This window comes from Apiospora phragmitis (assembly GCF_038363925.1).
Source record: "Apiospora phragmitis strain CBS 135458 chromosome Unknown utg000007l:1.0-2108841.0:1.0-2111359.0, whole genome shotgun sequence".
NCBI lineage: Eukaryota > Fungi > Ascomycota > Sordariomycetes > Amphisphaeriales > Apiosporaceae > Apiospora > Apiospora phragmitis.
In genome coordinates this window covers 23,245-46,697 of record NW_027117405.1, presented here as the reverse complement: position 1 = coordinate 46,697, position 23,453 = coordinate 23,245, and the positions used below count along the sequence as shown (strand labels likewise).

The window sequence follows — 23,453 nt, the reverse complement described above, 5'->3', positions numbered from 1 at the left end:
ATCAGAGATGGAGAGTGCCTTAAGCGGCTCATGCGAAGATAACCCGAAATTTCCATGTACTCGTCCTCGCTTCGGTCTGTTGGAGCCGCAAGCTGGCGACCAAATTTATAGGCGCAAGGACTTTGATGATTTTTTCAGCAACCGTGTTTGCGGACGAGTTGGACATGGATTCCACCGTCAGGGTCACGATCTTCGAGAATGGATTCTCGCTGCGGTAAACTCGTGTCAGTCCCTCTGCAGTGGACCAATATCGTGCGACATATCCTTGGTCACCTCACATATGCACCCAAAATAGTGACTTACATGTCGTCAGGTATTTCTGGTAGATCCGGAATGATTTCCAAGCCACTTGAGCTAAATGAGTTTGCTCAAGATCAGCGAGAAGGATGCAATGTTTATCACCAAGTCCATTGCTGATGGAGGAGACATGCTCGAGAGACACCACTTCTGTCGCAAAACGATGTGCGGGTTGGCTTAGAGCGACCTGAAGCATCTTGGCTGCTTGTATCTGGAAAGATGAACTATTGCTAGGGGTGATCAGACTGATCATAAGCTCAGGACGGAGGACCAAACTCCCATTTGGCTCTCGAAGCGTCGTGGCTGTGGACACCATAACACTCCAGCGATGGCAATTGTCGAAATACCAGATCTGTTCCCATGGAAATTGATTCCTTGAGAAGAGTATCCCAACGAGCTTCGCTGACAATGGGACCATCCTGTCGGAATGATTCGGAGCTAAGCCACCATCCTCGCAGTGAGCTCCAGACCAGCCCGGATTCGAGACAGTTTGGGGAGGTCATGTTTTGCCACCGCCTTTGAGAAGCTTTCATACATTCGAAAGCGTGTGGCTCCGTTTCTTTGTGGCATGCAACACGTTGGCGGGGACAACGACGTCGTACGATCCGGGTGTGAGCCCGGACTGCTCGATGTCGTCTTGTTCTATATCAAGGTACAATATCGGACGTTATTGTACATTTATAACAGCTGACTTCGGGGTTCAAGATGACGTTCGAGCCCCCCACAACCGCCACGTCCGGGTTTCCCGCCGCCAGACCCTGGCAGGCGAGGTGCATGTCTGGCAGGCTGGTCGAACACGCCGTGTCGAGGTACGTGCTCTCGCCGCGCACATCGTAGAACCAGCAGATCCGGTTAGCTAGCATTGGAGTCAGCCGTCTTCAGAGATATGTAATTGGGGATACTCTGCGTGTATTCAAATTGCATCATCGACATATCACTGGAAAGCAGCCGATATGGACAGACGCCCTTGTCCCTGCAATGTCTTCCATGCGCAAACCAGCACTCTCCAACACGTGGAAGGCTGTCTCCATCATAGACCGTTGCTGAGGGTCCATGGAACTGGCCTCGTTTGGCGGCACGGAGAAAAGGCCCGCGTCGAAGTTCTTGATATCACTACCGAGAAAATGGGCTTCTTGGGAGTTGACCTAGTTTCCTTGGTAAGCTTGAACGATCGAAAGAAGGCAAGAAGTCCAAATTGGGCTCGTCAACATCAGCCACTTACGAAGTTCAGCTTCTTACTATCAGGATTCCAGAAGGCTTCCACGTTGAATCGATCAGCAGGGTACTTGGAGGCAGCGCATCTGCTGTCCTCGAGCATCTTCCAGACGTCTTCCGATGTCTCAACACCCCTGGAACTTAAAAGAGAGGCCAACGATAGCTATTGGCTCGGTAGTCTTCTCCATGATGCAAGGGGGTGTGACAAGGGAGACGTTACAACATACTCCTAATGCATAAACCCCTGTCCATAAAACCTCACTACAGCAAGCGGGCGGGGGGATAGGTCATGCCCGCCCATAACCGTCGAAGCAAGTCCCTACTTCACAAGACAATCTTAGGTTTGGCTATCAACACCTAGAAGACTCGCACTTATCTTGGAAAAAATACTCTTGCAAGTCCATACGACATCAGTTCACTAAACGCGTACCATATACGTTTCATTGCGCAGTCATCATGATGTCTTGGCCATCAGCTCTCGTCCTATCATGCCTCTTACCTGTTAGAACTCGGATTGATGGCCCAGTGATTCGTTTGGATCGTATCTAATATAATATGTGCTCAGGCTGTTGCGCGACTTGTCTACAACATATGGCTACATCCCCTTGCCGATGTCCCTGGACCATTCTGGGCCCGAGCGAGTGGCATTCCTTCCTGGCTCCATGCGATGAGTGGAAAACGGCATATTTGGCTATGGCAGCAGTTCCAGATCTTCGGTCCCAGGATACGCATCACACCCAATACCGTGCTATTCTGCGACTCGACCGCATATGCTGATGTCTACGGCATGAAATCCAACGTACGACGGAGTCACTTCTACACGGCATTCAAGCGGAAAATTAGCGAAAACACCACTCTCAACACGATCGACGTCGCACAGCATGCCTACAAGCGAAAGCTCCTCCAGACTTGCTTCACGGAGAAATCAATGCGCGCCGCCACCACTTTCATCATCAAGCACGTGGATCGCTGGAACGAGGTTCTCACACAAGAAAGCGGCACCAATGAAAAAGAGTGGTCTGCGTTCGTGAACTTCTCGGACAAGATCGATGCTCTCATCTTCGATATTATGGGCGACCTTAGCTTCGGAAGGTCCTTTGACATCAAGGAGCCAGGAGAAAATCAGCTCAAAGTCATCCCGCATACGATCGTGGAGTATATGAAGTTTTACTACCCATTTTGCCGCTCTCCATTCCTACCCCTTCTGATCTGGCTGAAACCGCGCGGGATCGATTGGTTCTTCGACAAGGTCACACCGCCATCTGTGCAGCAGCAGTACAACAAGTTTATCTTTGACAGCGTCACAAACCGGATCAAGCTGCATCGGGAGCAGAAGGACAAGCCTGAACGGGAGCAGCGTCAAGTCATTTTCCACTTCTTGTGTGAAGCCCGAGATCCCGACACGGGCCTCGTCGCCTACGACGAGACGGACCTGCGAACAGAATCCAGCCTCCTGATCATTGCCGGAACCGATACTACCTCCGTCAGTATATCGGGCATCTTCTTTTACCTCAAAGGCGACCCCGGGCGTCTGCAGAAGCTGACGGACGAGATTCGGACCACTTTCGACTCGGCCGAAGAGATTGTCCTTGGCCCGAAGCTCCGGGGCTGCCAGTACTTTTTGGCCTGCATCGACGAAGGGATGCGGCTGACCCCATCGGGCCCCTGCGAACTGCCTCGCGAGGTGCTCTCGGGCGGCATGCCGGTAAAAGGGCGCTACTACCCCCGCGGGCACGATTGTCGGGACGGTGCCCTGGGCCAACTCGCGCAACGAGGAGGTCTGGGGCGGTGCCGGGGTGTTCCGACCGGAACGTTGGATCTTGGACGAGGCGAGGGGCGTGACGGCCGAGTCCCCTCGCGCATAAAGGCAAACTTCCATCCTTTCAGCACGGGGCCGGGCAGTTGTGTAGGGAGACCCATAGCCATGGCCGAGATCATGATCGTAGTGGCACGCACCCTCTATCGGTTCGACCTACGCCGCGCGCCAGGATCGACCACGGGCGGAGGCAGGGCGGATTTGGGGTGGGGAGCACGAGATGAACACCAGATGTAGCTGACTGACGCCTACATCTCGCTTCGGGAAGGCCCAGAGGTTCAGTTCAGGGTGAGGGCTTCTTGAGTGGTGAGACCAGGGGATATCTTCAAAGCCGAACGATGTGGAGATCAAGGCCCGTAATGGTCGCCCACGTGGGCGAGGATAAGCAGCCCTCATTGCTGGCAGACGAGGTCCTGAACTGGATCGCGAGCTGGAGGTTCACAGTCATTGCTGCAGGGTCAGTGACTTCTCTTTTGTATTGTCGTCGCCGCACCGCTACTTACTTCTCCTGGAAACTGAGCAAAAATAGTTCTGCATCGGAAAGCGAGCTTGCGCAGAGTATACCCCTAGGCAACCCTGGCAGCCACAAGGTGTCTGTATCTACCTATAAAACGATGGGCACTTGTCCAAGCATGGATGACTCCCGAAGCGGGTTCATCCGTCTCGAGGAGACAGTTGATGTCCAATTAACATCGCGACGTAACAACCGAGCTGGTATGGTATGAATGGACATGATTTCATAATAAGTAGAGGCACCCGGCAGTTTTGAAGTCTTCCAAGTGTGTTGGGAATTGTCATACCATTGACACTTCGCTGCCGTATACACATGGTTTGAGGAGTAAATAATCTGATAACAGCTAGCAAAATACTACAGTTTGGTCTGGGAGCTGCCTCTGCCCTCTTTGAACTTCCTGCCCGCCTCCAGAACAAGGATGACTTGTCGCGACGTGCACAGAATCTCCATGTCTTGGTCGTGCACCGTGAGATCTATGTCCATTCGGCCGCCGAGTAGCATTTTGGCCGTGGTACGCATGTAGACAAACTGCAATCCCGCGGCTGGCAGCCTGATTTTGAACTCGACATCCGACGTCACCGTTTAGTTGAGCGTGGTGGCCTTCGTCGCGTCAGTGAGCGAGTTCGTCAGCGGTGCGGGCACGCCCGGATTCTCCTCGGTCCAGCGCCGGGCCTTTTCCTGGAACGCATGCGCATCGTACAGTCCCCCGTTGCGCAGAAGCGTGTCGGACATGCTGGTGATGAGGCCAGTCATGAAGGCCAGCGTGGTGCTGTCGATGCGCTCGGCGCCCTCGAAACCATTCCACGCGTCGCAGATGCCCTCGACGGGGAAGCCCTCGCGCGGGCCCAGAACCAGGATGCGGCCGGTGAAGGGAATCACCTCGCCGGAATAGATGGCTGGCACCCAGTTGGGGTCCGGTTGATGTCGGAGATCGCGTGCAAAGTCGGGCTTGGGCCGTGGCGGCGGTAGCGGCGCCCAGGCGGTGGGCACCGTGGGGCCTGGGGGGCGGTCGAAGCTGGTCGAAGTGACCAAGGCGACGGCCTTGATTTCCGTCTTCTGCCGTAGCTCGACTTGGAAAGTGCTGGCGACTGCACCGGTTTTCAAGGTAGAAACAGTGATGGTGCTGTCGCAGCGTTCGCAAGCTCGGAGGAACTCGACGTGCAAGTTCAGAATGTCCGGCTGCTTGAGCGCAGGTTGGGCCTGGAGGTGCGTTACAGCGGCATGGTGGATAATGGCGACAACGCAACCGCCATGAAAAGCTGGAGCTCGCGAGTTAGTGAGATAGATTCTATGTAAGTCGAGATTGGGTGAATTGCGTACTGTTGCCAATAGACCATTCAGCGTCCCACGAAGCAGTGTAGGTGCTGCGTGCTACTGGCTAGAGGTTGATCTGCTTTCTGAGAACGCTCGTCATCGTTTACCACGGGCGTATTAGAGATCAAACGTCGGGAATGTGAATGGGTGCGTGTGTGGAGGACATGCCGGAGCAAATGGGTATTTCTAGTTGGGCCTACCGAGGTACACAGCCAGGCAGCCATGGCGGATGGGATGCATCCATGTAACATGCAAGTGTCGACTTTCAGTGCGGTGAATATGGTACGAAGATGTTTCCCGCGTGATCCAGCGTCGTCTGGGCGCCGCGGATAATAATCTCTCTCTTCAGCCAACCACATCAACAATGCGCTTGAAACTATATACTATAACAATCACCTGAGAACACACTATTACACAAATAAACACATTTCATCAACTGCCATATCTGGTTGCGTCGCCACCGCCCTTATCAGTTGCTCGTAGCTCTTGGCGAGCCTTTCCACCTCAGACTTCCCGAAGAGGTCTTTCCTCAGAAAGAACTCATGGATGCAGTCACCTCCCGCCTCGTCAATGGTGTCGAGATAGACGTCATAAGGCACGTTCAAGTCGATGCCCATCATGATGACCTGCTTGTCTGCTCCCCATTGCGTTGTTTCGCGCTGGCCCATACGGTAGTCGGCGAACACTTGGAAGAAGGGGAAGCTCTTTGCTCGCCTCTGAAGGCCTAATCTAGAGGAGAGATAGTGTTAGCAGCAGGCTTTTTCGTTATTAGAGGGAAGACTTACTCTTCTACAAGCACAGGATAGGGAAGCCTGGAATGTTTGAGTGCGGCGAGGACCTTATCTCGCGTGACAGCTAGTAAGTCTTCAAATTTCGTAGATGCGTCAGCCAAGGTACGCACCAACACAAGGTTGTACAGTGGACCGATCACATCCATATCGTTGGCGTCGTATGACCTTCCTGATTCGGCCACGGCTATTGTGACGTCCTCGGCACCGGTGCTGAACTGCAGCAGCAAAGCTCGCAAGGCGGCAAGGTAGAACTGGAAAGGGGTTGCTTGCATGCGCCGACATGAATCGAGGACCTTGGCCTTTAGTCCAGGGCCGATTCGGCAGCCGGCACGAACATTCTCATACGCCGTCAGAACGGGACGCTCCTCCACCGCAGCCATGCTCATCAGAGGCAAGGGAGGCGGCATGGTGGCGAACTCTCTCCGCCAAAAGTCCCGTTCGGCATCAAGATGCCCTGTGGCGCATAGCTCCAACTGTTCGTGCGCCGCCTCCGAAAATTGCTTGACTGGAAAATCGGCGTTGGGGTGCTCGTAGTGAAGCGAAAGCCATTTCAATATAGTCGGGATCGACGTTGCATCGGCGACGAGGGGATGTAGGCCTGCTATGAGATAGGTTTCATCCGCTCGGGTAAGCAGTATCAGTCGCATCGTGTCGCCTTGTCCAAGGTCGTACACGTACGATTTCTGGATGGACATGGCTATCCTCTCCACATCTTCCGCTTCATGGATCTCTTGGTGCTCCAAATGCAGGGTGGTATCTTGCAAGATATGTTGCAGCTGCTTTCCATCATGATTGAAAAAAGCGGTCCTCAGAATCTCGTGTTGTTGCCCAAGAGCCTCCACTGCCTTCTTTAATCTTTCAACTTCAATCCTACCTGTCACCTTAGCCCATGTAGTGTGGTTGAGGCCGACTTTGTCTTCAAGAAATAGCCCAGATGGATAAAATCGAGATTGGGTGGGAGAAATTGGGATCGATTTGAGGATAGCCAAGCCGTTACTTGTAGCCTGCGGACCTTCGGGTGCAAAGCGGGTAGATCGTTCAGTGCTTAGGGCGGCTGGTGCCATTGCATTAGAACTCCCAGATGAGCGGTCCTCCAGGCTCGGGAGAAGCTGCAGGGGAATTGAGTCGGTTGCGGTGGTCACCAAGTCTCCCACCGTCCCACCGTTCATGACCTTGAGAACTGGTATGTTTACCTCGAGTGTTTTCATGAACCAGCCACGTATCTCTACCGCAGTGAGCGAATCCATTCCCATACGGTCTAGCCGCATCCCGCCCAGCTCCGTCTTGTTGATATGGCTGAGCTCAAGCTGGAAATATAATTCTAGCTGATGTGTGAACGCATCCCAGATGACATCATATGCCTGGGAACGGGTCCGCACTTTTGCGAGCATAGATTTGGCCGGGGTCTTGCCATTGGCTCATCAGCCTTGCAAGCCTCAACGAAATGGCTCATTCGTGGCCACGATAGCCAAGCTGGGGGCTCGGCTTCCTTCTCGTCAACCTTTCGAATGCCAGATACGAGCTCAATAGGACCCGTCGAGTCAAATCTCCCTGCCAACACGGCTTCACCAAAGAGTTGATGGAAGTCGCGCTCGGACGTGCGGGCAAATCCCCCAGTCTGTAAGGTGAGTTTGCCGAGGATAGAACCTGCTGCCGCCCGGGTGGTGTAGCCAACCCCGAAAACAGGTCCAAGATGGATCACGGATGCGTTGAGGCCGCACCGTCACCGTTGCTCTGCGAAACTAGCCATGAAGGGGTTCGCGGCGGCATAATTTGCTTGCCCATGATTGCCAACGACAGAGGAAGCCGAAGAAAAGAGAACGAAAAAGTCCAGCTTGATTCCCTTGAGTGCTTCGTTGAGGTGAATGCTTCCATCAACCTTGGGCTTGGTGACGGAGAGTAGTTGCTGTAGGGTCATGTCTCGAATATTTGTGTCCTGGAGCACCATAACACCGTGGGCGACTCCAATCGCTGGCATGGTCGACTCAATTCTGGAAAATAGCACCATTACTTCGTCTTTGTGCGTCACATCGCTGTCTCAAGGTTAGTTTGTGCTGCTTGCAGGTAAACAAGTGTACGAATGAAACTGCCCATGTGATATGTGCATAACTTACCAGGTTGCAACCACAAGTTTGGCACCTCTTCCGCGCATTTCGCCTAGCCAGCTCTTAGAAACACTAGGCTTGCGGCTACTCATAACAAAATGCTTAGCGCCACGTTCGATCATCCATTCGCAAAGTGACATCCCAAGTCCGCCGACGAGTCCAACCAACCAGTACGTCTTGCTACCCGAGAAGGACACCAATTTATCCACGGGCTCGACCTTGACGGACAGACTGGAGCTTGTAGCCCACTGAACGACAACAGGCGAACCCATCCCGCTTGCATCTTCTGTGACTGCTCCTATGGGCAACAGTGGCACTTGGTAATCCAACCAACGAGCGTCGGTTTCGGTCAAGGCGCGAACAGCATTGGACACAGCTTTCAGTAAGCGATGCTGTATGCATCGTAAGTAGGCCCCTCCCTAATCCCTCAAGCACTTCCCCAGGGGAAGATATCTGGCCGTATTGTTTGCAGGGCTTAGGGAGCGCGGACGCAATGCGCCCAGCGACTGTGTCATCGTCCTTTGGAGATGCGAGATTGAGGAAAGCAGAGAAGCCACGATTTGCAATGCGAGCGATGTCTCGATGTGGACATGCGGGGTGCACCAGTGTCCATCTTTCATCACACAGATTTGCCGCTTGGGGATTTGTAGTGGTGAATGTGAGGTCCACTCCAAGAGACTTGGCTTCCTCTGAGAATACCGAGGCCGATTCAGGACTCGCTTCGTGTATAAGTACGCTGTCGCCCTAGAACAAGTCTTGAAAGATAACACTGCCGAGCAAATAATGAGCAGCAAGCCACAGAATCTGCGCTTCATAGCCTTCAGGCAGTAACTAGATGTTGGATGATAGGCCCTTCGGGAGGTTCGGGTAAAGATGGTTGTTGGAGGACAAAGCAATCATCTTGTTGCCAGAATGAACGTCTCTACCTAGCATAAGGAACATCCAACCGGACTCGGAGACACAAACGGGTGATAGCAATAAGTGCGTGGTCTGGAAACTCCCGCCACCGTCTCCTTGAGAGAGGAATAACGGCTCTAACTTCAGATCCGGTTGAGTGTTGGTAGTGGTTATGCCTATGTTGCAATGCTGTGGATGGATTTGACGACGGGTATTCCGGATGCCCGAATTATAGCGACTGTTCATAGCATCATCCATTACCAGACGGGGGGTCAGAAGACTACCCTTGTCGTCTAGTACTTGTCCAGTCTCGGCGCTGAACTGTTGGATGGTGCCTTCCCGCAACCATTGAGTGGCAGCTTTGTACTGCAAGAGGGATGTTGCAATGACGCGATGATTCAACATTTGTATGTTTTCGGTATCAAGGAGCAAATAGTCGAGGCCCGGATTGTCTCGCACCGCGCCACGAATCAAGCCAACCATCATATTTGTATGGGGGTTCATGGCAAGTCGCCCATGACTCAGCCACATGACGGTACCAGTATGGAGAACCATCTTCTTGACAGCATCCCACGAGATTTGATCAAGCTGTCCAAAAACCGACGTGTCCAGGTCTGCCAGGCTCAGAATGTCGGCGCCCGAGATAACTTCTATGTCAAGAATGTCTGACAAAGAGTCGAAACTCTTGATGTTGCAGTAGTACGGACGTAGAGCTTCTGAGACGCTACCGGAGAGACATCTTGTCGTTGGAATTTCTCCCCCCAAGATGACAAGGTCCTTCATCGGTTTCTGTCCCTTCCTCAACGACGGGAAAGGATGGGACAGTGGATCTCGGAGGTACATGATGCATTCATCTACAGCCTGAGATGCAAATACAGAGTAATGTGCCGCGCCATATACTTCCGTGGCGCTGGTGTCAATCCCCGAAAAGCCGTTGTTGAGCAGTAGGTCATCCCATTCTTGGAGTGAAAGAAGGCAGGAGCTCCAAGACGAGAATGTATCCGCCGGGTTTGAGGAGGCTGCGCAGACTACGCAGCGTACGGCCAAGATCTGCTTGTTTGTGTAATGTAAGAGATGTCACAACCACATCAAATGCCCCTTTGGAGAAGCCTTGGGAACCCAGGTCCTTGGCTAGGTCCGAGTGTCTGTGGAATACCTTGTTGCCGGACGCTGAGAAGCCCGAGTCCGCGGGATGATCGAAGTGGTTGTAGGCGTGGAAACCGTATACGACACGAACTTCGAGCCGATTTCCTGGAAGATCTTGGCAGCTGCAGTACCTGAGTCGGTGCCAAACTCTAGAATGTGCATCTGCGGATATCGATGTACAATCTGACCCATGGCTTTGGCGAGGAGAGTGGTACACTCGGCTATTCCAACCCCGGTTGTGTACCACTCCATCAGTCTGGACTGCCGTGACCCGCCGACAGGTGACTTATCGCCAGTGGCGATGCCATATATATTTGCACCAAAATCGGAAAGAAGCTGCATGTCCACTGTTTCTGTAAAAGGTTTGCATATTTCGTTGAGAGTCTGAGGGGTATCGGTCTGCCAGTCGACATGACAATATTGCGAGTCTCGCGCGCTGGGGCCGAAGTTGGCTGCAAATTCAAAGAGGCCTATGTAGGGCTCTTCGCGTCGGCAAGGGTGAGACTCGGGTACTGACGTGTCAAGCAGGCGCAAATGAAAGCTCGCAAGGCGCTCGAGGATGGTTGCTAGTTCTAGCGCGTCTGGGATCGGTCGTTTACTGGCGACTGCACTAGGTATGCTGGGATGTGCAAGACCCCACGAGACCTTGGAGAAGACCTCGTCTCCGTCAGATGTGGTGCGTTGAGAGAATGGGGCACACTCTAGTCCTTGGATCTGGACCATGGCGTGACCAGAGTCGTTGGAGTAAATGTCAATGTCGCCAACCATGTTCAGGTGCGGAAGAGCGAGGGGTTGGACTACATCGAGAGCCCACGATCTACCTTCGCAGAGTTCGTCTTGATATTGTGCTGGGTTGACTGTTATGCGGTTGATGGCCTTGGGAAGATACATCGTCGTCTGTGATCCGTCATCAGGCGTGGCATATGTTAGAGAGAGGGATTGCTATGATACAATACGCCCATATAGTCAGTAAAGCACCGCGAAACGGATTCGGACTGGTAGCTTACAAAAGCTGCATCTAGGGCGGCAGGATGAATCGGCAGGCTTGATGGCTCCTTTAAGGACACATATGCCGACGCAGCACCTAGTCTTCTTTTCAACCCCCACAATGCTCTAAACGGACCACCGTACTGATATTCCAGGTCCGAGAGCATCTCATAGAACCTGTCCTCGTCCACGGGGAGAAGGTTGCAACGTTCTGGGGATCTGATAGGCAAAGCAGCGGCGCAGGCTTTGCCACATTGGATGCGTATGCGGCCGTGCGACTTCAGTTCGAGTTTGTCGATGGCTTTCTCGGTAGAAGCGTGGTATTTGAACTCGGCCTCGATAGTATCGCCGCCTTATTTCGTAATATTCGTCACAGAGAGTAGGATCTCCACACTCACGTCCTCGGGATCAAACATGAGAGCCGAGACAATGCGCATGTCTAGAATTTCCATCAATCTGATCTGATAATCTCTGCAGATAATCGAGCATGCCTCCAAGACGCTGGCGACGTACCCGAGGCCGGAAAGACCACAACGTTTTGCAGCCGATGTCCGGCCAGCCACGGAACTTCGGTGAGCCGTAGTATTTGGCGCCACCGCATATCCTGATCATTGCTGTCCGGGGTGAGATGACCCAACAGTTCGTGCACTGGGCTGGACGAAGCCGCGTGGCTCTTGCATATCTTGACTCGTGCCAGTAGTCGACTTTGTGATCCCAAGCGTACTTTGGCAGTGCTTTGAAGATTCCTGGCGCGCTGGATGTGAGGATCCCGGTTAGGGTTGGTCGTAGCTTGATAGATTGATGGCGCCTGGACCCAAATGTGTCCAGGCGTAACCTAAACCTTTGGCGAATGAGAAAATACTAGGTGTACCTCGAGAGAACAGACTGGTATAGGGAGACCCCAATGAAGTCTGCTCTTCTGCGATCTGGAGGGTAGGTCCTTTCAGCGCAGGGTGCGGGCCTAGTTCAACAATGAGGTCGAACGGGCCCATAGAGGCAAAAGCGCACTCCATGGCTTGTAGGAATAGCACAGGTTGACACAAGTTCTTTCTCCCATAGGAAGCGTGTAGCAGATCGTACCCATCGAAAACGGAGCCATATACGCTGGAGACCCAAGCAACTCGCCCGCCACCGCCAATCTGGAGGTTCAACGCCAACAAAGACCTGAGATATTCGCAAGAGGCAGCCCTCATGTGATGAGAATGATACGCGGTATCGACCTCGAGGACTTTGACTGATTTATCTTCATCTTTAAAGATAATCCGCAACTCCTCAATCGCGTCATGATCGCCAGAAAGCGTCACACTATTCCCTGAATTGACGGCTGCTATGCAAGCACGACCATCGAACTCGGGAAATCGAAGAAGCTCTTCGGCATCCTGTTGAGATGTAGCAACTACCATCATTGCCCCAGATTTGCCATTGGTGCCTTTTGCAACCTTTGCGTATAAGCCTCGGTAATATGCAATGCAGATAGCGGCGGCCTCGACTGTGATCAAATTCGCAGCATACGCCGCTGCAATCTCACCGGAGGAGTGACCAACCACCACGGACATCTCCAGCTCTGCAGCACGGATGAGGTCTACCTGGATGATTTGGACTGCTGTGCACAGAGTCTGGCTTACCTCTGCATCCATTATTCGAGAGGAAGAAGCATCCTTGGCCAATTCACCCAAGATCGACCACGACGGGCGGTCCCCCGGAGGGAGAGAATCAAGTCTGGCTTGAAGGCGTTCAATCGTTTTCCTTGGAGCAGCGGATGCCTGGATTAGGTCCCATCCCATCTGGGCCCACTGTGCCCCTTGGCCAGTAAATACTCCGAGCACCCGCTGGCGGCGTTGTGGACTTGTCTCATGGCTCCTTGTATTCCTTACGCCAATAAGATGGTCTTCGTCTGCTTGGGCTTCATGAAGTCTCCCTTCGATCTTCTTACAAAGACCACTGGGTGTGGAGGCGGCCACGGCCATGGCAACAGGAAACCGCGTACGACGAGCGCTCAAAGAGAACGTAATGTCTCGGAGGTTAAGGCCATCCTCACTTGTCCGCAAGAATTTGCAAAATTCGTTCAGATAAAATCTCAGTGATGCTTCCGATGCCGCAGAGAACACGAAGGGAAGAGTGACTGGCTCTATTGTTGTCTTGACCTGGAGCGTATTTTTATCATGCGGTACGTAGCTCTCAAGAATGGCATGAGCATTCGTCCCACCAAATCCAAAGCTACGAGCTAAATAAGTACACGTGTTATTCTGGGACAGACTTGGGGCTTTTCTCACCTGTTGACGCTCACGCGCCGTGGGCTGTGGCTACTTGTTGATGGCCACGGCATGGCTGATGTTGGAATCTGCAGGCCGTGGTAAAAAGGTTCAATAGCACGATTGAGCTTCTTAAATAAAAGATTCGGCGGAATGATAGAATTTTGTAGGGCGAGGGATGCTTTCAAAATACCGGCTATACCTGCCGTCCCTTCTGTGTGTCCAACGACCGTCTTGATACTGCCGACGAGTAGAGGGGTCTGAATCCTGCTCCCACAGATCTGGCTATCGGGAAAGAAGGCGGATTTGATAGCTTCCGCTTCAATTGGATCACCAGTCCTTGTCCCTGTTCCGTGGGCCTCGAAGTAGTGTGGACGGTCTGCAGGATCGGAAAGGTTCAGTCCGGCACGCAGATAACAGTCCTTGATCAGCTGAGCTTGTGCCGAGGCATTCGGCCTTTGCAGGAGAAGAAAGGTTTGTTAGCTTGGAGTTGATAAATTCCCAGCTGCGGTCTGAACTTACATGGTCTGACCAGGCGTCCGACCATCTTGATTAACGGCGGTGCCGCGGATGATGCATTCGATGTTATCTCCATCGGCTTTTTCTGCAGAAAGCGGCTTCAACACAAGGGCGGCAACACCCTCACCACGGGCGTACCCATCAGCCTCGGCATCCCACATGCGGGATCGGCCATTGGGCGATAGCATCTGCATATTAGTCTCTGCGATAAAGGTACCCGCGTCGAGAATAAGGTTGGAGCCTGCCACCACGGCCACATTCAAGCGCTCTGAGCGCAACTGCTCCACGGCGAGATGAAGTGCAACCAAGCTGGAGCTACATGCGGTGTCGATCGTCATTGATGGGCCTTGCCAGTCAAAGAAGTACGATAGTCGGTTCGAGAGCATCGTCCTCGACGTCCCTGTTGCGTGGTACTTGCCTAAGTTGTCATGGTCGCGGTACATGAGCAACTCGTAGTCATTCACTATTTGACCTGCGTAAACAGCTGTGTTGGTCCCCCTGAGCTGATCAATAGTCTGCCCCCCAGCCTCGAGAGCCTCGTAGACGGTCTCGAGAAGTAGTCGGATTTGCGGATCCAGAACGCTTGCCTCTAGAGCACTGATGCCAAGGAAGGCAGCATCGAATTGTTTGTTCTCGCCTTCGTTAGAGAGAAAGATATGCCTCCTTGACATTTGTGTGGCCATGATATCCTCCTTTCTCTTGATAGTAGCCTCTGAGAGCTGGCACTTGGCTAGCCACAACTGTTGGGTCACGGAGGAGAGCCCACAGCTTCGACGGGGAGTCGGCACCGCCTGGGAACCGGCAGCCTGAGCCAATAATGGCAATTTCCTGCGACACGGAGGCCATTGAGCTGGATGAAGACTTATTCGTTGAAGCCGATAAACCAATACCCAGAAATGTCAATAGCAAGGAAAATTGCGATCTCGGCTATGGTGAGCATGAAGGATTGCGATCCCGGCTATGAGGTGCACATTCATGACGGCCTTCGCCTGCATGTGTGTCCAGTAGGGAGATGGCGCAGAAGTCTGGGCTTGGTTCGCTTACTGTCTGTCAAGCCGGAACGTCTCGCATTATGACCCAGTGAATCTTCAGCGGTAACTAGTACTCCAATAGACATAAGATAGCCCCCCCCCTGCTAAGTACTTGTACTTTAGTATACAGAACGTATGCAATCCTGCCATCGACTGGACTGATATAACTGCATAATGCAACCAAATGCACCCATCGCTCGACAAGGCAAATATACGCCCGAAGGGTCTTACAAGGTCCATCTTATGCATACCGAGCCACGAGTCATCAACGGCGAACAACCTTCCGGATTCGGGGGTAATTATCGATCAAGGTTGTCACACAAAGTAAGCAATCGTCCAAGTAATCGCCAACGGGAGTTTCCTTGCAGATCGCTCACATAATCGACTCACAGGCATCCCTGTCATCTTGTTGCCGGTACTTTTGGTATCAGCTATTGGCAGATATTGCTCCAGCTCGGTGCGACTTTTCCTAACATATGTACTGTAGTGCACAGCATGTATCGAAATATGTTGTAGTTTAGATCTCACAGGTCATGGGCTGGGTTCATTCGCAATTTCGACTCCTAATTACGGCTTTCCAACTTTCAACATTTCCCAAGCACATGCCTATTTTCGAAGCTATAGAATTGTCCAAGATGGTACGTGAATTATACAAGAGCTCTACCGAGCTGGCGGAATTCGTCGTACTGCTGCTGTTCATACCGCTCGGCATCGCAGTTACGGTGCTGCGCTTCGTTGCGACCTACCATAGACCCTCTTGAACTATTATACTGGTCAACAATTGCTGGCTAATCCCTAAATGTTGACTGCCGTGATGTTTAGTGCTTCACATACTTGGCAGCCTCGGACCCGGCAACGCGACCAAACACGACACATTCAAGCAGTGATGACCCCCCAAGCCGGTTATCGCCATGTATGCCACCAGTGATCTCGCCGGCCGTCCAGAGCCCTTCGACCGGCTTGACTCCCGCCCTCAGAGGCTGGGCCTTGTCGTTGAACGCCGCACCGCCCATGGTGAAGTGCGTGACGGGCGTCACCTTACCGACACAGACCTCCTCGTCCCTGTTCGCCTCGCCGGCGGGCAAACGCCAACGACCAAAGTTGGTGCGCCCAAAGGCGTCGTCCGTGCCCTTGGCCACCGCCTCGGCATACCGGTCGACGGCCTCAATGGCCGCCGGGCTGAGCTCGCTCACCTTCTTCTTCTGCATCAGGCCCTTCCACATGTAGAAGCCCAGGTGGCCCGCCGTGGCCTCGCAGGCGCCGGGGTCCAGGAGCAGCGTGATGTCCCACTGCCGGCTGCTGTCGCCGCTCTCTTTGCTGTGCGGCATGTTCATGATGGCCTCGCTGACCTTCTCGCGCGTGTCGAGCTCGTTGACGAACCTCTTGTCCTCGTCCGTCAGCATGATGCCGCCCTCGCCCCGCAGCGCCTCGGCCGCCAGGAACTTGTACCGGACGCCGGGGTCTTTGGGGTCCACGAAGCCGGTGGGGTGGACCTGCACGCTGGTCATGTCGACGAACTCGACCCCGACCGCTTCCAGTATGCCGTGCGATCCGGGCCGGTCGTCGTTGGTCGAAGGCAGGCCGGCTAGGTCGGGCCGGTATTTCGCCAACAGCCCCGTGGCGTCGCCGGCGAACCCGCCCGCCGCGAAGACCACGGCGCCTTCGAGGTCGTGCGTCTGCTTGTCCTGCACGTAGCGCACGCCCGTGACGATTTTGTCCCGCACGGCGAGCGATACCACCTCGGCCAAGCTGCTCAGCTGGAAGCCCGGGTTCGCGTTCAGCTTCTGCTGCATGGCCGACACGATGGCAGCGCCCGGCGGGAGCTTGCCCGCCCCGCGGTGCGTCCGCGGCACCGTGTGACCGCCCAGGATGGCCACGACGCTCAGGTCGACGCCGAACTCGTCGGCGATCCAGCTGACCGCGGCCTCGGACCCGTCAGTCAAGGCGCTGACGAGCCGCGTGAGGTCCACCTTGGCGAGGTCCTGGGAGAACCGGCGCCCGGCCGAGCGCACCGAGTCGCCATAGAAGGCGTCGTCCTTGGCGATGCCGGCGGCCTTCTGGAAGCGGGTGTGGGCGCCGTTAATGCCGGACGAGGCCTTGATGCTGTTGCCGCCGGGCTTCGGGGCGCGGTCCAGCATGTGCACGTGCGCGCCGGCCTGCAGGGCCTCGTAGGCGGCCGACAGACCGGCCAGGCCAGACCCGACGACGATGACGGGCCGCGGGGACGACATGGCGGCGGGGCTGGCTTCCGAGTCGCGGAAGTTGACGAGGACGCTGAGGAGGTCGAGGATGGTGCTGCTGTGGTGTAGGCTGAAGACGGCGATGACTATGCCAATCAAGAAGATGAGAAGCAGGCGGCGGCTTCGGTACATGGGTTTGGTGGTGAACAGATACCCGTGATCAGTTCAGTGTGTCTTTCTTTCGTTGGTTGTCTTTTGGATGGATCGCAGATATAGCTGATGGTCAGACCCCAGGTGGATGCACAAGTGCGCTCTAGAGGTGCCCGGTCAGCCCACATCATATGATGGTGGCTACATGGACGCCCACGGTCGCACGGCGATCATTCAGGTCAAGCGGTTCGCTAGACGGCAAAGTAAGTTATAACACGCTCCCTCCTTGCCCAGTTAGGCAAGTATGGGATGTCTACTCGGAGGTGCCCATCATTTTACCCAGAACTGTCCATCAGGCCATGGCGCGTCGCCGGGGGTCCCAGAAGCGGGGCTACCGAAACGTCCTGGCCCGAGTCAATCGTGACAACCACCTGGCACGTGGTTTTTCGCTTGCTGACATGCGGGCAATTGGATAAGAGTGTAGACTCCAACAACTCTTTTTCTTGAAGATTGTCTTTGATTCATCATTTCACCAAACCGTCAACTCCAACAGTCGTTCAAATCCATTGACGGACCATCAGTGCGCATTGGTCTCGTGACTGCCTTTCAGCCATGAGAAACAAACCTTGGGCACTGCTAGACTCGCTCTGGACGTGTTGCCAAAGAGAGCGGAGGCTAGTACAGCTCCGACCGCAAAAGGGGCTCTTGGCATTTATCTCTAACATATGGCAAGCAAGTGTGCGTTTGCGTTGCATCACGTCCATTACCAGTGAATATGTCAGTGATTCGAATGTCCAGGCTTCTCCAAAGGCGGAGCACATGGCCTATGCAGGAGGGCGATGGGATCTGCTGCGCGATAGAGCGATTGAAGACGAACGTTGATGGCCTAGATCTCACGGTATTGACAGAGGGTTTCACAAGGATTGGGCTGGAGACTAGCTATGCAGACATTGCTTGATTTCTTGATGTTTAGTAACCTACTCGGGTGCGTACAGCGACCGTGACACCCGCTCGACTTCAAGACACATATGAAAATAAACGAGAGACGGTGTTAACCTGGATACAAGTCCTTCCCGATAGTTGCAACCTGCCCATATGATATCCATTGTTCCATTCCAGCCCAGCTTCACGTAGTCGCTGCATCCGTCACGCACTTACTTCTCTTGGCAAGACGCGGACAGCCTCGATAACGTACTTTGCATAATTAGCCACGGTTCGGACTCAGTATCGGATGACGAAAGTAGCTTACGCTCTGTGGAATGGAAGTGCAGCCATCCTTGCCAACGTGGGCAACTTCGTGCTCGCAGTGCCAGTCGGCGTACAGCCAGACATCCATGTTCCCGATGTTGCTAGCGGCAGCGTTGTGAGATGTTGAGACGGATTTGCACCAGATCTCGTCATCCTCGGAACCGGCCGTGGCACCAGTGGATGTTGAGTCATCGCCCTCGCCAGGGCAACCCAACTCGTGAGAACTCGAGCAGCCTGATATACCGTGTCAATTTTCGTTATCGAACATAGTGCTGTCATATTCGAGACTCACCACGAACCTCGCGGGTTCAAAGAAGTGCCTCGAGTGGCCGTCGAATTGTTCCTAACACTGGTCACTCGGGCTGAAACAGCCAGTGCAAAAAGGGAGACAAGAGCGAGCTGCATGGTGAATTCTGATGTAGATGGTTTATGAGGGATTGAGTCTGATGATGAAACTGGTTCTCACAGCAACCCAAAAAATGGACAAAGGTCACATATTTATACATTACGCCCCAGAGAGCCTGCAGTCTCTATGTCTTGCTAAGGTGACGTGTCTCCCCATCGAGGCCTGACGACAGTTCAAGGCCATTTCACCAACACGCCACAACCTTCCGTACGAACCCTCGAGCATCCAACACCACAAGACGGTTAACGTATCCCATAAGCGAATGTCCCACACAAGCGAATGTCCCACTTTCACAAATTTCCTTATAGCCTCAACCTTTTTTTATATTCTTTTACGTCCGAAAATGCCACAACTTTAGAAAGAGAGTAATATAATTCTAACGCTTTAAGCGTTTTAAGAAGACTTAACTTTAAGCGTATAAAAGGCTGCATTAATTTATTACGTCCTATCGAAAACTTTACAGCGTAAACGAAATAGTTAACCTATATAATACGAAATAGTTAACCTATATAATACGAAATACTTACGAATTCTTAAAAGCTTTTAAATTCTAAAAAAGATACGATTATTCGATATATTATTAATTTAAATACGTAATCGTTTCTTCCCCGGCTAAGTAGTATAAAAGATATAATAAATCGATTATTTAGCTTACGTAACGCGGGACGCGTCGGTATTAATTAAGCCTCTAACTTTATACGATAATAATTAGACCTCCGGACGCGTTTTAACTAAAGAATCGATTATTAAAGAGTCTTTTATAAAGATCCCGACGCGTATCGCGCGTAGTTTACCCTCGTACGGAATATAATTTATAAGTACGGGATTTAAAAGGAGGATATTTATAATTTCGACGAGACCGGCTTTTTTATAAGCTAAATCTCGTTCGAAATAATCGTAACCACTTCTAATCGACGCGGAAGGCCTAAAGTAATATAATAAAGGAACCGAGAATAGGTTATAATTATTTAAGGCGTCGGATTACACGGTTACGCCATCCCTTCGTATATTATCTTTATTAAAAAAACGCACTCTTTTTTTAATACGAAAACAGCTTATTACCGAAAGACTAGGTAATCGTAATTATTAAAAATAGCTAAATTATAAATAAAAAAGACGAAGATTAGATTTAATACTTTAATTAATATACCAGGTCTTATATGAAAAGTCGTTATCGCTTCCTAATCTTAAACGGCTACGAAAGCTACTACTCGATAACTTTCGAGCTTTATTATAAAAAGAACTCGATTATTATACTCTATATACCTTCTTATTTATTATATAAGCTTTAACCTCTTAATATCGGCTATTTTCGTACATTAAAAAAGGCGTACGGGAAAGAAATTAAATGTTTTATACGGGCGCATATTACTTATATCTTAAAGGAGGACTTCTTACCAGCGTTTTTAAAAGCGTTCCAAGCGACTTTTACCGTTTCGAATATATAAGGAGGCTTTCGAAAAATAGGACTCGTCCCGTATAATTCGGAATATATTATTTCATAATTAGATATAAAGCTACGTATTTTAATACCTCCGGGGACGTTTTTTAACCTATTTATTCCTTAAGAATTAAAAACTTTAAATAACTCGATTAAGGCTTAATCTTAAACCGAATACGTTCGAAACCGTATTATACGGTATTAAAATAGCTTTTTAATATTTATTTTAATTAGCTTTAACTAGATCGTAAAAGTTATAACGTATATTATATATTAAGTTACTCTTTTAAAAAGTAAGAACGCGACACTTCGAAAGGTAAATAAAATGCTTAGCCCGGCGCCGCCGTACGAAAAAAAACGGCTATAAAATAGAGGATTACTTTATATATAAGTTAAAAAAGACTTATAGTTTTAAAAGGACGTTAATAAATAATTATATAAAGACGTTTAAGACACGCTTATAACGTTATAAAATTTACGGAGAGCCCGGGCATAATACGCATACTTATTAGAATAATATAGAAGTATTTAAAGATAAGGATTCCGATTAATTTTAATATATTAAATACGTTATAATAAAATTAACTTATATTTTATTAAAAAGGGTATAAAAGAATAGGATATTCGCTTATGTGGGACATTCGCTTGTGGGATACGTTAGTTAAATATCGTACGTTACAAGTCTACAGGGGATTCGGTATACCTCATGGTCTACAACCTTACGGATGCTATTAATAGAACACCATGGACGAGCTTGAGAACTCTATAAACATTTGCTAAACATTTGCTCATGTATAGAAAGTCCGACCTAGGGGTGCGGATTTCTGTTGGCACCGATAGCTTGGTTCGGAATCCTAATTCAACGCTGGCCTGCGGCATTGTCTGATCATATACAAACAGCATAATGGTCCAAAGTGCACTGGAAATCGGTCAGGGGCTCGGCAGCGATTTACTGGTCCACTTTCCGTACAGACAACCAACATGAGCGTGCCCGGCAGGGGGTGATCGAGTGGCTCGTCCATAACTACCAACATGAGGGGTCAATTCAGCCAGTGATTGGTGGACCAGCCGCAAAGGGATAACCGCACTGACCGCGAGAATAATTCATCCGAAGCAGGTATACGCCAAGAGTTATATATGGAAATCGGTTTGAACTCACCGCGGTGGTCATTCAACACATACGTATCGTCAACGTGAAACAAAATTCCTCGGTGTCTAGCGCAGACCCAACGCTCATGATGCGCCAGCGAGGCACTGCTGTCGCCCTTGGAAGATGAACAAACATTGCTATCCAGCCTACGGAGGAGATAAAGGACATCGATCGATCACGATATATGGTTTGGTTCTGTGGCATCATCCCAACTTGCAACAGCGACGCCCTCGCTTACGGGTGGTAGGGGAGGGACGACGGTCAAGGGCATTGCCCCTGAAGCAATACTGCTACCTACTCAATATGCTTTCTCGCCACCGAGATGCTATTTTAGTAAATACGGGAATCCTCACTGCCTAACATTTGTCGGGAACTACATTCGCCTGAAGCGGGGATACCAGCTGCAAGTCACAATCAAAGGAGTCCCAAGAGCGATGCAGCATTATTTGGGGGAAAATAGAGAGAGAGATGGTGAGAAGCGATGGTGATGTACAGAAGGACGTGGTCGGATAGTTGGCGGTGAAAGTGAGTTGCTACAAATATACCCTTTCCCGGCAATCCAAACCATCTCTGATTATCTCCTGATCTCATCACTTCAATACCCTTCCCACTACGTCGTATCAATACTGCCTTTCAACCCCTGTCCTCTACCTCACTCTTCAACCACGCAATCACCAACTCTGCGCCCTGCGCTACTCGCACTTGCCCTCTTCATGAATCTTGCTAGGTGTTTGTGCGATGACGGCCCTTTCCCCAACGAAGCATTCTCTCTCTGTAAGGAGGATGCTTGCGAGGACTGCCCCGTCAATATTGCCAGCGCCGGCCCCAAGTACCCCGAATGCGTGATATACAACAGCGAGGACGTTTTCACGAACCAGGACTTTGACAAAGAGTCGGGGTTAGTCGACATTCCAGTCCACCTGCATCGTGTGAAGGTAGCAAGAGCTGACTCGTGCCTCCTTTCCAGACAGTATGAAGCCTACATTGACGTTCACCTGCCGGAATGGTCGAATTACCAGATCATCATCAATTCTCCCGCTGTCACCAGCTTCCCAGGCTGCGGCGCCGCTCTGCACACAATGTGACTCATCACTACCATCTGCCACTCTGGGAGCTTGTCAACTGGCGCCTTTCGCTGTAGCAAAACCAACCAATGTGCCAAGATCCGCCTTAAGGACTCTTTCATGGTTCAATGGTGCAACGACCATGACGAATGTGTCCAGGCAGGTGCATCCACGCGTTCCACCAAATGGGGCCAAGACTTTACCATGGAAGCAGCTGGAAGCGGCATGCTGAGCATGAAGATGATCGGGCGGAACGGAACCATCATCCCGCCCAAGGAGGTCGGTCCTCCCCCCCTCAGTTGGTAGGCAACCCGTATCCGGTGATGCCGTGCTACAGGAGGAAGCAGGGCGTCTGTGACGGCAATTGGCACCCAGACCCATCGTGGGAGGACTACACCAAGCCGGCAGACCACCCGCAAATCGTGGCGACAGGCGTCCGTGGTCCGAGTGATGTCACTATTGAGTTTTCTAGGTCTGTATCCTTCACGACATCTTTCAACTTTGGCTTTGCCGATGTCGTAAGCCTGGGCCTCAGCTTTGATATGACAGAGACCACGGAAGACTCTACGTCACGCATTTTTCATGTCGAGGACGGCGAGGAAGGCGATGTCGCCTTTACCGGCTATCTTCGGTGCAGCAAAGGTCCGTTTTTCTAGCATCATCTCCCCCGAGTAGTGTTTGCTAATATGTATGGGCGGACAGGTACCGGTCATTGCAATGGCAAGGACGTCCACGGAGAAGTCTGCACTCCCTACAAGAACAACGATGGCAATCTGGAAGGCCTTTACCACGTCGTGGGCCGATGCTAGTTCGCCCTCGGAAGACGGCTATCTACGGCGCATCCGCTACAACGACGCTTAGTTCGGTTGAACCAGGAGATTCTGTCACAGGGTGTTGTTACTTGCTTTCTCATGTTGTACCTCGTCGAAC

The 23,453-nt window shown here is 51.7% G+C and overlaps 8 protein-coding genes across 8 annotated transcripts; 4 read left to right on the top strand and 4 right to left on the bottom strand.

Annotated features, from left to right (window-relative positions):
* Positions 1–554: 554 nt before the first annotated feature.
* On the bottom strand, positions 555–1,615 carry PG994_006982 (uncharacterized protein; the record flags this gene model as incomplete). Its single annotated transcript, XM_066858391.1, has 4 exons — positions 555–919; positions 974–1,153; positions 1,295–1,442; positions 1,520–1,615. 4 exons carry the CDS (start codon positions 1,613–1,615, stop codon positions 555–557), a joined length of 789 nt encoding a protein of 262 aa, XP_066715333.1.
* A 353-nt stretch (positions 1,616–1,968) lies between these two features.
* Positions 1,969–3,565, top strand: PG994_006981 (uncharacterized protein; the record flags this gene model as incomplete). Its single annotated transcript, XM_066858390.1, has 2 exons — positions 1,969–2,013; positions 2,078–3,565. 2 exons carry the CDS (start codon positions 1,969–1,971, stop codon positions 3,563–3,565), a joined length of 1,533 nt encoding a protein of 510 aa, XP_066715332.1.
* A 122-nt stretch (positions 3,566–3,687) lies between these two features.
* On the top strand, positions 3,688–4,340 carry PG994_006980 (uncharacterized protein; the record flags this gene model as incomplete). The annotated part of the gene is made up of 3 exons (XM_066858389.1): positions 3,688–3,785; positions 3,858–4,047; positions 4,203–4,340. The coding sequence occupies 3 exons, from the start codon at positions 3,688–3,690 to the stop codon at positions 4,338–4,340; spliced, it is 426 nt and encodes a 141-aa protein (XP_066715331.1).
* Positions 4,341–4,424: 84 nt separating this feature from the next.
* Positions 4,425–14,536, bottom strand: PG994_006979 (beta-ketoacyl synthase domain-containing protein; the record flags this gene model as incomplete). Its single annotated transcript, XM_066858388.1, has 17 exons — positions 4,425–5,101; positions 5,163–5,213; positions 5,713–5,885; positions 5,942–7,254; positions 7,317–7,565; positions 7,770–7,980; positions 8,062–8,444; positions 8,488–8,796; positions 9,211–9,908; positions 9,991–10,094; positions 10,187–11,037; positions 11,103–11,411; positions 11,481–11,543; positions 11,596–11,890; positions 11,965–13,299; positions 13,356–13,713; positions 14,326–14,536. The coding sequence occupies 17 exons, from the start codon at positions 14,534–14,536 to the stop codon at positions 4,425–4,427; spliced, it is 7,590 nt and encodes a 2,529-aa protein (XP_066715330.1).
* Positions 14,537–15,702: 1,166 nt separating this feature from the next.
* PG994_006978 (uncharacterized protein) lies at positions 15,703–17,256 on the bottom strand (the record flags this gene model as incomplete). Its single annotated transcript, XM_066858387.1, has 1 exon — positions 15,703–17,256. One exon carries the CDS (start codon positions 17,254–17,256, stop codon positions 15,703–15,705), a length of 1,554 nt encoding a protein of 517 aa, XP_066715329.1.
* Positions 17,257–17,362: 106 nt separating this feature from the next.
* On the top strand, positions 17,363–17,690 carry PG994_006977 (uncharacterized protein; the record flags this gene model as incomplete). Its single annotated transcript, XM_066858386.1, has 2 exons — positions 17,363–17,477; positions 17,509–17,690. The coding sequence occupies 2 exons, from the start codon at positions 17,363–17,365 to the stop codon at positions 17,688–17,690; spliced, it is 297 nt and encodes a 98-aa protein (XP_066715328.1).
* Positions 17,691–17,992: 302 nt separating this feature from the next.
* PG994_006976 (uncharacterized protein) lies at positions 17,993–18,867 on the bottom strand (the record flags this gene model as incomplete). Its single annotated transcript, XM_066858385.1, has 4 exons — positions 17,993–18,100; positions 18,373–18,408; positions 18,464–18,696; positions 18,762–18,867. The coding sequence occupies 4 exons, from the start codon at positions 18,865–18,867 to the stop codon at positions 17,993–17,995; spliced, it is 483 nt and encodes a 160-aa protein (XP_066715327.1).
* Positions 18,868–22,172: 3,305 nt separating this feature from the next.
* On the top strand, positions 22,173–23,332 carry PG994_006975 (uncharacterized protein; the record flags this gene model as incomplete). Its single annotated transcript, XM_066858384.1, has 4 exons — positions 22,173–22,540; positions 22,601–22,825; positions 22,996–23,165; positions 23,226–23,332. The coding sequence occupies 4 exons, from the start codon at positions 22,173–22,175 to the stop codon at positions 23,330–23,332; spliced, it is 870 nt and encodes a 289-aa protein (XP_066715326.1).
* Positions 23,333–23,453: the final 121 nt, after the last annotated feature.